Consider the following 14,083-nt stretch of genomic DNA (forward strand, 5'->3'; position numbering starts at 1 on the left):
TGCTCTATCTACTGTGCCACCTAGCTGCCCCTATGAATGATTTTTTATCAGTTCTTTCTCTGAAGGTGGATAGTATTTTCCTTCATAGGTCCTTTGTAGTTGATTTGAATATTTATGATACCCAAAATAGCTTAGTCATTCATAATTATTCTTCAAATAATATTGCTATTACTGTATACAATGTTCTATCTTTTTTTTTTTTTTTTGCAGGGCGATGAGGGTTAAGTGACTTGCTCAGGGTCACACAGCTAGTAAGTGTCAAGTGTCTGAGGCTGTACTTGAACTCAGGTCCGCCTGAATCCAGGGCCAGTGCTTTATCCACTGTGCTACCCAGCTGCCCCCCCACAATGTTCTCTCGGTTCTACACACACATACACACACACACACACACACACACACGTAATCAAAGAAACTTACTTATGCTACAAAATAAGAGATGTCAAACCTAAGTTTAATCCATGAATTTGGTAATAGTTTTTCTCTTTCATGGATAGTATTGTTGTTCCATTGTGTCCAACTCTTCATGACTCCATTTGGGATTTTCTTGGCAAAGATTTTCCATTTCCTTTTCCAGCTTATTTTACATATGAGAAAACTGAAGCAAACAGGGTCAAGTGACTTGCCCAGGGGTTATACAGTAAGTATCTAAAGTCAAGTTTGAACTCAGGTCTTCCTGACTCTAGGCCCCGGGCACTCTATTTATTTCACCATCTAGCCTACCCTGCAGCCTCTGCAGTAAGAGAAATAAAGTATGTTGTTTCACAGGACAAAGTGTTCAAAGTAGAATGAATCAGTCCTTTCACTGAGCCCGTGACCCGCCCTTTGTATGTGTACTAAATAAATGAAAGAAGGTTGTGACAGCTGATCTGCCACCACTAGTTCTATCACCTCTCACTCATTTCTTAACGACATTTGCCTCCAGTTTTCTCCTTTCTCCTCTTTCATTGTCTCTCCATTTATCTCTACTGTACATGTACTATTAACAGAACACTGAGGCCTGCAGCTTGGCATGAACATTCCAGTTATGTTCTGAGGTTCAGATTACTCCGCTTCATTTTCACTCCCAACATTGACTGTTCTTTCCCTGGGAACTTTCATATGCTTTAAAAAATTCTGATGACCAAAAAACTTCGCCCTCTCTCTTGTAGCAAAATGAAACTTTCCTTTTTGGTTAGGTGAGGTGAGGCCTCCCCAGAGGGCATGGTGTCTCCTCGAGGACTTGCCCGAATTCCTAAAGCTGTGACTGTCATCTGTGTCTGTTCTTTTTGATCTTCCCCCCTACCCCACCCCACTTGGTTGCTAAATTTATCCATCTTCTTGGCCATAAAAGGCCAGGTCTATGGCCCTGACTTTCTCCTGACTACAGGCATTATTTTTGTACTGGCCTCTAGGGTCCAGTCTTTAGCTCTGCCTCTTTTTTTTCCCTTCGATTCAACTTGGGTGGATTCTTCATTCTATCATTCAGTTCCACCACTACATCGGAACCTTTCCACCATCATTACTCATTTGGACTCTGGTAAGTAAGTATGACATTTTCCTGGAAGAATGTGCTTATTTGTATGTGAGTTTAACAAGCCTGGATTGATCATAGCTCCTTCTGTCCTCCAGGATCACCAGTTTGTTGAGGGACTTGTGGAAATAGCAGAGAAATAGAAAGGTGAAGATACTGGGAAAAAGGATAGTGGGACCGGGGACCAGCTTTTTTTTTTTTTTTCTGTCACAGTTATTCTTACTGAACATTATACTAGTTTTAAAGTAAGCTATTGCTGGAACTACAGGGAAGTAGAAATGCCTTTCTGTCTGAACAGTGTAAATCTGAGGTAATTATGCTTTTACCATTTAAAACAGAGTAGTCTTGAGGGGGTGGGAAGGGCAGGCAGGGGTTGGAATTATGTAGAATGTGAAATGGACAAGGGAACCTGAAATCCATGGGCTTCGTTCTCTCGTTAGGCGCACGGAGAGGCACAAAGTCACTGTCAGAAAATTTCCCTGCTATTGCTGCAAGAGAGAAGGGTGCCTTGTAATAATTCTTCCAAGACTATAAATTACAACAAAGAGTTATGGTTATGATTATATATTTAGAGCCAGAAGGGAGCTCAGGTATCATTTAATTTAACCCCATTGGTTTGCAGATTTGGAAACTGAGGCCCAGAGAAGTGATTTTCTCAAGTTTTCATAGTGAGTAACTAGCAGAGAGCTCAGACTCGCAACTAGGGCCTTTCTCTGATTCCAAATCCAGGGCTGCTTCCACTGTAACAGTGCTCAAATTAAATACTTCTGCCAGTCTGCCAATTAACCACTTATGCTTCCAGACACATTGTTAGCCTGCACACTTACAAAGACACTCTGGCCTCAGAGTTAATATTTCTCCCTAAGCACCTATCTTATCAAAGGCAGCTAGGTTGTGCAGTGGATAGAATGCTAGGCTTGAAGTCAGGAAGAAATGAGTTCAAATTTGACTTCAGTCACTAGCCACACTAGTGATTCTGGGTGAGTCAATTAACTTCTATTTACCTCCATTTCCTCAGTTATAAAACTGGAGATAATAATAGCACCTACCTCTCAGGTTGTTGTGAGAATCAAATGATATTTGTAAAAATGCTTAGTATAGTGCATGGCACATAGTATGCCCTTCATAAATGTTATCAAGAAATAATTAAGGCAGTCATGCCTTAGCAGGTAACATAGACATTTTTCTTACCAGCAACCCCTCAGATATTCTGGTTTGGGATTTTCTTTAGTAGATTTCTTTCTTTCTTTTTTTTTTTTTTGAGGGGCAATGAGGGTTAAGTGACTTCCCCAAGGTCACACAGCTAGTAAATGTCAAGTATCTGAGGCCGGATTTGAACTCAGGTCCTCCTGAATCCAGGGCCGGTGCTTTATCCACTGCGCCACCTAGCTGCCCCCTTTAGTAGATTTATAAAATGAAGATGATTTCTTAGTTTGTAGGTTAGACCATGAAAACAACTTTTTAAAAGAACATATATTGGATTAGTTGTAATAGAATTTGTTATTCAGTTATTTTAGTCATGTTTGACTCTTTGTGACCCCATTTGGGGTTTAACTGGCAAAGATACTAGAGTGGTTTGCTATATCCTTCTCCAGCTCATTTTATAGATAAGGCAACTAAGGCAAACAGGGTTAAGTGATTTACCTAGGGTCACACAGCTAGTAAGTGTCTGAGGCCAGATTTGAACTCAGGAGGGTGAGTTTTCCTGACTCAAGGCCCAGCACTCTATCCGTTGCACCAGCGAGCTGCCTATTGTAATAAAATAATGTAGGTTAAATATGTCTTTATTTCAAAGGGTGGCTTCGGGGGCAGCTAGGTGGCGCAGTGGATAAAGCACTGGCCTTGGATTCAGGAGGACCTGAGTTCAAATCTGGCCTCAGACACTTGACACTTAACTAGCTGTGTGACCCTGGGCAAGTCACTTAACCCTCATTGCCCTGCAAAAAAAAAAATCAGAACAATGTCAAAAGGTGGCTTCTTTGGGGGACAGCATGGAGTAGAGACTAGAGTTGGACCCAGGATCATGGGGCCCTGGGATCAAATCCTGCCTCAACATTCAGTGGTTGTAGGATACTGAGAAAGTCAACCTCCCAGAGTCTCAGTTTCCCATGGTAAAGGATGTGTATGTAGTTCATACTTAAAGGTTTATAAAGTGCTCCATACTCGTTGCCTAATTCATTACTCCTTATAGCTGTGAGGTAGGTACCTTTATTATCATTTCCATTTTTTATTGATGAAAAAACTGAGGTTCAAACAAATTAAATAACTTGTTCAGGGTCACACAGTCAATAATTTAGAGATAGAAATTAAAACCAAGTCTTCTTAACTCCAAGCCCAGCATTACTGCCATAATATCACATTTCTTCTCTATTACTATACCATATGTCCTTAAATATGAAATATAAAAATGATCTTTTGCTATAAAAAGAAGCAATAAAAATAGACATATGCATATTAAAACAACATATGCAGGACATAAGTTCTTAACACCTCCATGGGTTAGTTGGTCTCTGGCTTTGAACACATGGCACATAGTAATAGACTGTATAAGCTTTTAAGCTCCAGAAAGATTAACTCTGTAAATGTTGCAGCTCCTTAATCTCAGATATCCAGTCTCCTATCCTTAGGTATAATTGCACCTAAATGATGGTTAATATGACTTCCCACTTCTACTCTGGTGGGGTGGACATGGATGGGTGACATCATCTAGCTCATTCCACTATCCCCAGTAGAAACTCCTTTCTATTGTTAGCAGAATTCCCTGGATTTTTTGACCATATAACCATAATAATAGTAGCTAGCATTTTTATAGTGCCTACTATGTGCTAGGCACTTTACAAATATTATCTCATTTAATCCTCATAACAACCCTGGTAGATAGGTGTTATTATTATGCTCACCTTACAGTTGATGAAACTGAGACAAACAAATGTTAAATGACTTGCCCAGTGTCACACAGCTAGGAAGTATCTGAGGTTAAATTTTAATTCAAATTTGGGCCTGATTCTAGGCCCAGCATTCTATCCACTGAGCCATCTAGGTACAATTAATGTTTCTTTTACCTTCTCACTCTAACTGAAACCTGAAGACACTATATCCTTTGCAATTTTTGCCAGTGAAGGACACTTGACTTACAGTTGGGGGTGTATAGATAGGCATACTCCTTGCTCCTCACTTCTATTTTTAGACCATTTTTTTACCTGACCTTTCCTGTTAATGATCCTTTCTCTTTTAAAGTACATGCAGTTTGCTTGTATCATCCTCTCCTAATTCTTGTTGCAGTCATACACTATCTTCTAGGTCATTCTTTTTTTAAAGCCTTTATAACTTAGTTCATGGCCTTATTTTCCATAATATCCATTGGCATCATTTCCAGGAACATCCATATTCATGCCAACGGTCTATAAAATCCTGATCGCTTAGTTCTCCAACATCCTCAATTCTATTTTTTTTTTTTTTAGTGAGGCAATTGGGGTTAAGTGACTTGCCCAGGGTCACACAGCTAGTAAGTGTTAAGTGTCTGAGGCCAGATTTGAACTCAGGTACTCCTGACTCCAGGGCCAGTGCTCTATTCACTGCGCCACCTAGCCGCCCCCATCCTCAATTCTAAAATCCATTCTAGCCATGCACCAAGTTACCTGTCATATCTTAGACTTCCTCCTCCTCCTCCTTCTCCTCTCTCTTGTCTCTCTCTCTTCTTTCTGTCTCTCTGTCTCTGTCTCTCCTCTCTGTGTGTCTCTCAATCTCTCTCTGTCTCTCCCCTCTGTGTGTCTCTCTCAATCTCTGTCTCTCTTCCCTCTGTGTGTCTCTCAATCTGTCTGTCTCTGTCTATCTGTCTTTCTCAGACTTACACAGTTGAACTGGAAGTGCTACACTTGTTCTCTCCTCCCTGTTCTTCCTTGGAAATATCATGTATATCTATGATTTCAACTACCACCTCTTTGCTGATGATTCCCAAACATAATAACAAATAAAGCAAAAAGAAAAGGTCCTCCTGATACACACGTTGTGTATGTTCTCCCGTAGGCTACCATGCCACCATTAGGGTAGACTAGCAGACAGGTAACTTGTGGAGACTGTATGGCCAGACATACATGTGGAGATCACCAATTTAGGGACCCATGTGACATGGGTTCACACATTGCAAGGGCAGTTCACACTCCTGATCCCGAAGAGCTGTTCATGTCCTCTAGTCATGTCAATAAATTGCTGCTTGCTGGGTATGCCATCACTTCCCCTGGGTGTTACATTATCTCCATTCTCTGGTGTATTAGCTCAGCTGGGTATCTATCTCTACTGGTGTCATGGTTGCTGAGCTGTTCTTTGCTATCATCTGCAAGGCTTTAGCCATACAGACTCTTCAAGGCAGTAAGTGTGCAGCTCTCTGCTTCTCCCTACTAGTATGTAGTATTGGAAAGCTTCTCCCTGTTATGAAGGGATATAGCTTTTTTTCTTTTAATTATAGGATGGCAAGGTGGCCTAGAGTCATCTTACTTAGTGCAAATCTATCTTACTAGCTGTGTGACCTTGGGCAAGTCACTTTACCCTGTCTGCCTCAGTTTTTTCATCTGTCAAATGAGCTGGAGAAAGAAGTGGCAAACCACTCCATTATCTTTTCCAAGAAGACCCCAAATGGGGTAAAAAAAGAGTCAAACAGGACTGAACAACAACAAATAGTTTTTTTAGTGCACAGAAGAGCTAACACACCCAACTAGCCAACAAAAACCAGCCAAAAGACCAGCCCTAATGTAAGTCTATTTTTTGAATATTTTTTCCTAATAATAATTTGAAATCCTTGGTCTCAGACATATCTGAGTTGGAGTTAGGGAATTCCCTTCAAATTCTAAAAGTCCCTGATTGTGAAAATTCTATAGGAACTGTAGAGGAGCCTGGAGTGATGAGGTTTCTCTACTTCCAAGATTCTCCTTGCTTGGCATATAAATGAGGCCAGGGACAAAAACAAAAGGTTAAGTGAAGTAGGTATGGCCCTAAATCTCTGCCTCTGATTCACCTTCTTGACTTTATTATGTAGACTTGCCAGTGATTTCTGTGCCCACATTTTGGTCAGCACAAGCCTTAATAGTCTTTTTATATAAACTAAAGCTTTCTTCTTTGTGCTGGCACAGTTAGTAATATTTGCTTCCTTTTGGTATGTTTGTCATAAAAGATTTGATTAAAGAAGCTACTGTAACTTAAATAAATGGTATCTACAATATGGGCAGCTAGGTGGCACAGTGGATAGAATACTGGACTTGGAGTCAAGAAGACCTGAGTTCAAATCCAGCCTCAGATACTTACTGACTGTGTGATCCTGGGCAAGTCACTTAACCCTATTTGCCTCAGTTTCTTCATCTGTAAAATGAGCCGAAGAAGGAAATAGCAAACTACTCCAGTATCTTTGTCAAGAAAACCTCCTATGGGGTCACAAAAAGTCAGACATGATTGAAGCAAATGAACAACAAATCCATAATACTAGTATTAATAACTCATATTTATACAGAATTATAAGGTTTATAAATCACATCATCAGTTTTCATGGAGCACTGTATTAAGGTCTGGGTACTACATTTAAGAAAGAACATTGATACATAAGCTAAAATGCATTCAACAGAAGGTGAATAAGATCACAGTATATAGGACTCAATTGGACCTTAGAGCTGATCTTGTCTAACATTATACAGATGAGAAAACTGAGACAAAGAGAGATTAACTGAATTTTTGAAGGCTATGTGGGTGGAAAGTGGCAGCAACATGATTTGAACTCATTCCTGCTTAGGAGATAAAATCTATCATTCACAACAGGGTGCTATAAAAATGACTTCGCTTGGACTCAACTGAACACTTTCACAATTTTGGAAACAGGGAGAGATTTTTTTTTTTCCAACAGTTAGGGATGTATAAAATAGTGAAACTAAGTAGAAAACAAATAATCAAATCATCTTAAGAAATGAAGTCTTAAACTAGCTTAAACATAGTCTTAAACTATGCCAAGGGGAACAGCCTGGGGGCTTGCTCTAAGGAAGGACATCATGGAAAGCATTGCAGCAGTTAAAGTTTTATTAGGCCTTTTATGTTGTTGTTCAGCTGTTTCAGTCATGTCAGACTCTTCATGACCCCATTTGGGGTTTTCTTGGCAAAGCTACCAGAGTGGTTTGTATTTCCTTTTCCAGCTTATTTTATAGATGAGAAAACGGAGGCAAACAGGGTTAAGTGAAATGCCTAGAGTCACACAGCTAGCTAGTGTCTGAGGCCTGATTTGAACTCAGGTCTTCCTGACTCCAGGCCTATGGCACTCTATTCACTACATCACCGTTATCAGGATCTTCATTTGTAAAAAGAGAGTATTGAGCTAAATAATCCCTAAGGTCCCTTCTATTTTTCAACCTGTGATCCTACTGATCTGTGCCCTCTCCTTGCTGAAAGAAATTGGAAGTAGGAAGGGACAGGAGGAAGTGGAGCAGGCAGCATCAGGAGATATTTAGACAGCCCTGGAAGTCTTCAAGTGAAGATGGATGACTGCTTGTCAGGGAATGATGTAGAGGGGATATTCATGTACCAGTTGGACTCAATGACTTTGGAGATTCGTTCCAACTCTAACTTTCTGTAAGTTGGATCTAGTTATTGGCAGAACTCCAACTAGAATCCAAGTTTCCTGACCAGCCAGATACTGTCAAACTCAAATACATACTCTTCATTTCCCATCCTGCTGCCCTTCTTTTAACTTCATCATATCCCCTTGTCCCACTTTTCAGCTTCTCTTTATGTGTTGTTTTCCCCTATTAGATTGTAAGTTCCTTGAGGGCAGAGACTGTCTTTTTCTTATTTGTATCCCCAGAGCTTAGCATAGTGCCTGGCACATATTAGGCACTTATTAAATATCTTTTGACTGACTGGCATTCTCATTACTCTCAGTACTCTGAAATATTGTGATTTACATCCAATTGGTAAGTTTTACTTGGTCATCTCATTTTTCCTTTTAACTTCCATAGAAAAATAAGGTTGTTGTTGAGTCATTTTAAGTGTGTCTGACTCTTCGAGACCCCATTTGGGGTTTTCTTGGCAAAGATAATCAAGTGGTTTACCATTTCCTTCTCTAGCTAATGCTACAAATAAGGAAACTGAGTCAAACAGGTTTAAGTGACTTAGACAGGGTCACACAGCTAGTAAGTGTCTGAAGCCAGATTTTTTTTTTTTTTTGGTAAGGCAATGAGAGTTAAGTGACTTGCCCGGGGTCACACAGCTAGTACGTGTCAAGGGTCTGAGGCCAAATTTGAGCTCGGGTCCTCCTGAATCCAGGGCCAGTGCTCTATCCACTGCGCCACCTAGCTGCCCCTAAAGCCATATTTTTTAACTTAAGCAGATGAGTCTTCCTCACTACAGGCCCATAGCTCTATCCACTGCACTACCTAACAGTCATTAGTCAATAAATATTTACCAAGTACCTACATAGTGCTAGGCACTGTATTAAGCTCTGTAAAGGATTTTTTTATTTTTTTGCAGGGCCATGGGGGTTAAGTGACTTGCCCAGGGTCACACAGCTAGTAAGTGTCAAGTGTCTGAGGCTGTATTTTAACTCAGGTACTCCTGAATCTAGGACCAGTGCTTTATCCACTGTACCACCTAGCTGCCCCTGTAAAGGATTTTAAGATCCTTTCTAACTCTAAATCTAAGAACCTGTGATCCCAAGGAGTGCCAGTTAACTTCTTTGATCCTGGGCTAATTTTCCCACGTTGAAAAGAATATACTGGGGATACAATCAGCTTTGAACATTGGATAGTGATATTTGTTCCTATAACCATAATCTCCATATTTTGAATTGGGTGTAAAAAGTACAATCTTTTAGATTCCATAGATAACAATAGTTAACAATTATATAGCCTTTTAAGGTTTGCAAAACTCTTTGACATATATTATCTCATTTGATCCTCACTGCAACCCTATGAAGTAGGTGCTATTATTATCTCCATTTTCCAGATGAGGAAACTGAGGCTGAGAAAGGTTAAGTCACTTGCCCTGATTCACACAACTAGTATATGAGGCAGGATTAGAACTCAAGTCTTTCTAACTCCAAGATCTATCTAATGTACCCTATAGTTGAGAATTTTTGCACAACCAAGAGATTTATCAAGTACTGAAGAGCTGTTTTTTAATGAAGTAAAGTTAGGTGGCCTTTTTTTGATTAAATTTAACTACCCAAATGACTAGCATATGTTCCCAAGTGGCAAAAAGGCTAGTCATTGAGAAGACCATTTAGAGAGTTTCCTTATATATGAGTACTACCATTACCCGTAAAAACCAGGAGGCAAAAGACTGATTTAGAATGTCTAAGAAGAGAACCTTCTTCCATGTCTAATATGAATGGGGTGATTTCCTCTTTTTTTCTTTCCTTTCCTTTTCTTTTCTTTTCTTTTCTTTTTTTTTTTTTGAGGCAATTGGGGTTAAGTGACTTGCCCAGGGTCACACAGCTAGTATGTGTCAAGTGTCTGAGGCTGGATTTGAACTCAGGTCCTCCTGACTCCAGGGCAGGTGCTCTATTCACTGTGCCGCATAGCTGCCCCCATTTCCTCTCTTATTGAAGGAGAATCTAAGGAAGAAAGTATGACAAATAACGTCCAGCCAAAAGGAATATGTTGTTTCCCGGATTTAGCTTCTCATCTGTTTATTAAAATGGTTTTCATTTTCATTTTTTTGGTAGATCACCTGTCCCCTGAAGCTCCTGATTCAAACCTCCATAAAGACCTGTACCAAGTAGGAGCACACCATGTCTTTGCCTTTCTACCAGAAGTACCATGAGCACTATGACCGAGGGTACCGCAACAAAGATCTTCGGTCCACTATGAGCCAATATCAGCAAGAGAAGAAGAGTTCTGCCATCTATACTTATGGCTCAACAGCCTACAGTCACATGTCCTCGGCCCACCACCAGGCCTCTGAGGCCTATGGCTCTTCAGCCTATAGGCAGGGCTCCCAGGCCTACAGTCTTGGATCTACAGACTATTCCTTAGGATCCGAAGTCAGTAGCAAAGCATCTTCAGCCTATGATTATGGCTACAATCTTGGGTAGGTAAAAACAAATCTATAGAGACTGGGGAAAAGATATTATCGTTTCAAATAACTCTTTGAAATGATCGTTTTTGTCCTTCCCAGTTATCATAGCTATTTGGTACATGGAATAGTAGAAGGGAGTTCTTTCCTCTGAGAGGCCTGACTACATCAACCTGTCAAAGGGTGGGCCTCCCGGGGTGGAGAGTCAAGGCCATGCTGCTGTGGCGAGACCTCTGTTCCCGTCTGTCTATTTCCCTTTGCTGTCACAATGTGCAGAGTCTTCCATGTTTGCATGCTGGGATCTTGCCTGAGTTGTAAACTGTGGTATTTCTCCTAGCAGGGAAGCTCTGCCAGATGCTGGAAGAGCAGCAGTAGTCGACAAAGAAAACATGGTTTAAAATCTCATAAGAGGTTTCCTGGCTTTAGAAATGCTACTGTCTAAATCAAGGTCCAGCGCTTGGAACAATCACTTACTTGGTGAGAGAAAGGAGGCAGGGTAGCTGTCATTTATTCCATTTATCAGTAGAGAGGCAATCTGGCGATTGCTCTGGCTTTATTCAAGTAACAGGTATCATATCTCATTTCCTTTAGGGTTTGGTTTTTTTTTTGGTCTTTACAATGATATTTTTATTACATAGATTATTCTACTTGCTCCTCTCATCACTCTGCATCAGTTGCCCACTCTATCATTTGGCATTTCCTTTAGTTTTAAAAAACTTGTATTTCCTTTTTAAAAAAAAATATTCAGTCACTCAACAAAAAACTCTAAGGGAGCATAAGCATAGAGTGAATTCAGGGAATGATGACCAGTCCAGATTTGGGGGGGGGGGCAATGAGGGTTAAGTGACTTGCCCAGAGTCACACAGCTAGTCAAGTGTCTAAGGCCGGATTTTAACTCAGGTCCTCCTGAATCCAGGGCTGGTGCTTTATTCACTGTGCCACCTAGCTGCCTCTGACCAGTCTGGATTGACTGGAACATAAGGGGGTGAAGAGGGTGCTAGGAGATGAGGCTTAATGGGTAAGCTGGGGTCCAATTGTGGAAGACCTTAAATACCAGCCTAAAGAGTTTAGCTATGAAACTATGAAGTTTCATGGCTTAGTTTTAGTTTTGCCCATGAGCTAGATATAGATTACACTGAAAATTTACATTTAACAGAAAATTGTCTACATTTTTTTTTTTTGGCGAGGCCATGGGGGTTAAGTGACTTTCCCAGGGTCACATAGCTAGTAAGTGTAAAGTGTCTGAGGTCGGATTTGAACTCAGGTCCTTCTGAATCCAGGGCCAGTGCTTTATCCATTGTGCCACCTAGCTGCCCCAATCGTCTACATTTTAAAGCAAAATTTCAAAGCTAAGATGAATAACTAAAAGAAAAAGCCCTCTTTTTTGTATAGACTACCTTTGTCATTGAAAAAGGGGAGGGATAAAGGGGGGGGAGGAAAAGGGGAGGGGTTAGCCTAATCAAACCCTCTCATCCTGTCATTTAAGTTCTCAGAAAACTTAACTCCATCAAAATCTAGCCTTGTAACACATAGCACCATATGTGCCAGGGAAGTTAAAACATGTTCTGGAAAGAAAAATAAATGGTTTGATGAAGACACTTGCTGGAATGCTTGAAGGCAAAAATCCCTTTGCTTTTGGAATATGGCCCAGGATGTGGGGCTGCCATTTTCTTAGTTCACTCAGTGAACTCTTGGCAGCTGCTGGTATGTTCAGCCAGGATCTGTTAGTGTAGATGTGGAATTTATGAGGCTGTAGTTCTGGAATCCCAGTGTTAAATGCATCGGGATCATTTTACAGGCTTCTTTTCACAGGGTCAGAATCTGGCTTCGGATATTCCTAAGGGTTGGCCACAAATTCAGAACCACCTTCAGGGTAGCAATGTAAGCAGTGGCTTCAAGTGGACTGGCTGACAATGTTCACCACTTTGAAAGAAAAGTTGGGAAAGAAGTGACATGTTTTTTTCTTTTGCCTAAAAAATGCTCTGTGACTGTGGCCAAAAAAAGCCCAAACCCAGAAGGTTCCCCTTGATAAGGAAAACAGCTGTTGTGTCCTAAAGAAGGAAGGCAACATAGATATCCATTTTCCTGTACTGCCTGTGCTCAAGGAGCCTGAAGAAGATAGGTATTTTCCATAACATGTAACCATTAATCATTAATGCGAAAGTCAGCTTAGAGGTGTAACTCAGAAGACTTATTTGCTTTCTCAACCATTGAAGAATTCCCAAAGAATATTATATATTAAACATTCATGAAACTGCATGTCTTCTTAATTTGGTTCCTGATATCATATAAGAAATGAAAATTCTATGAGAAAAACTAATAGATAATATTTATCTGTCAATTTAGCTATTATGTTAGACATGAATAACATGCCTTTGGCATGTTGATTTTTTTTTTAAAGTCTTTTGGAAGTAAATAGCCTCTGGAATTTTTAGCTATTTCTAAAACCCAGATAAGAAGCCTCATGGGAAATGAGAATTCTTTCTCAAAGATAACCCGCACAACTCTTTCCATTCCTACTAGTCTTTTTTTTTTTAAGCAGCCTGTTATGGTAGAATGATAGTAAAAACATATATCTGACTTGTTTGAAATTACTCTTGTGAAAAGCAATACTCAGTTCCCAACCTGTATTCATACTGTCAATTATGTGAGGTTGCTGGAGTTGTTGGGCACAGAACAACTGTTCAGGAAGCCTCCACGCCCAAATTCTAACTTTGGGCATGGCTAGAATTCTGACTGAAAGGACCTTGAGCTAATAATGTAAGGGCTGAGACCTTCCTCACCTCCCTCCCAAAAGGAGTCAGGTGCCTTGCTAGCATTTTCCATATTCATCCCAGATAGTCACCTTGGAATATATTTCCCACCATTTATTTCCTAGAATCATAGAATATTAGAGCTAGAAGAGATCTTAGAGGTCATGTGGTTTAGTCTTTTCTTCTTTCTTTCTCTCATTTAGGAAAACTAGATTCTAGACTTATAACTAGGAAAAAATTTTTTCTCCTCAGGCAAACATAATTGAACAGGGGCTAAGGATGAGGTGTGAGTGGCATGGAGAATAGTCCAGCTCCAGGAAAATGTCACCTCCCCCCCAAACAGGATTTATTTTAATTTAATTTAATTTAATTTTATTTTATTTTTGGTGAGGCAGTTGGGGTTAAATGACTTGCCCAGGGCCACACAGCTAGTATCAAGTGTCTGAGGTTGGATTTAAACTCAGGTCCTCCTGACTCCAGGGTTGGTGTTCTATCCACTGTGCCACCTAACTTCCCATTATTTTATTTTATTTGCCAAACAGGATTTAGAAGGGGGAATGCAGGGGGATCTCCACTAGGACAGGACTCTGGGGATAAGAGTATTTTCAGTCAATCAGTCAGCCAATCAGCATTTATTAAGCACTTAATATATGCCAGAAAATGTGATCAGTACTGACAAAACAAAGGAGGCAAAAACACATTCTCTACTCTTAAGGAGTTCACATTCTAATTGGTGGGCAACATACAAATAACTAAACACACACAAAGCATATGC

The 14,083-nt window shown here is 40.2% G+C and overlaps 1 protein-coding gene across 1 annotated transcript in view; it reads left to right on the forward strand.

Moving 5' to 3' along the window:
• Nucleotides 1-1,259: 1,259 nt before the first annotated feature.
• MYOM1 (myomesin 1) overlaps nt 1,260-14,083 on the forward strand; it is a 188,538-nt gene continuing 175,714 nt past the window's right edge. Inside the window, 2 exon segments of the mRNA XM_043976239.1 lie at nt 1,260-1,516; nt 10,206-10,570. Coding sequence (XP_043832174.1) covers nt 10,272-10,570 — 299 coding nt within the window. The 5' untranslated portion in view covers nt 1,260-1,516; nt 10,206-10,271.

The sequence above is a fragment of the Dromiciops gliroides genome, chromosome 1, assembly GCF_019393635.1.
Source record: "Dromiciops gliroides isolate mDroGli1 chromosome 1, mDroGli1.pri, whole genome shotgun sequence".
NCBI classification, from domain to species: Eukaryota; Metazoa; Chordata; class Mammalia; order Microbiotheria; family Microbiotheriidae; genus Dromiciops; species Dromiciops gliroides.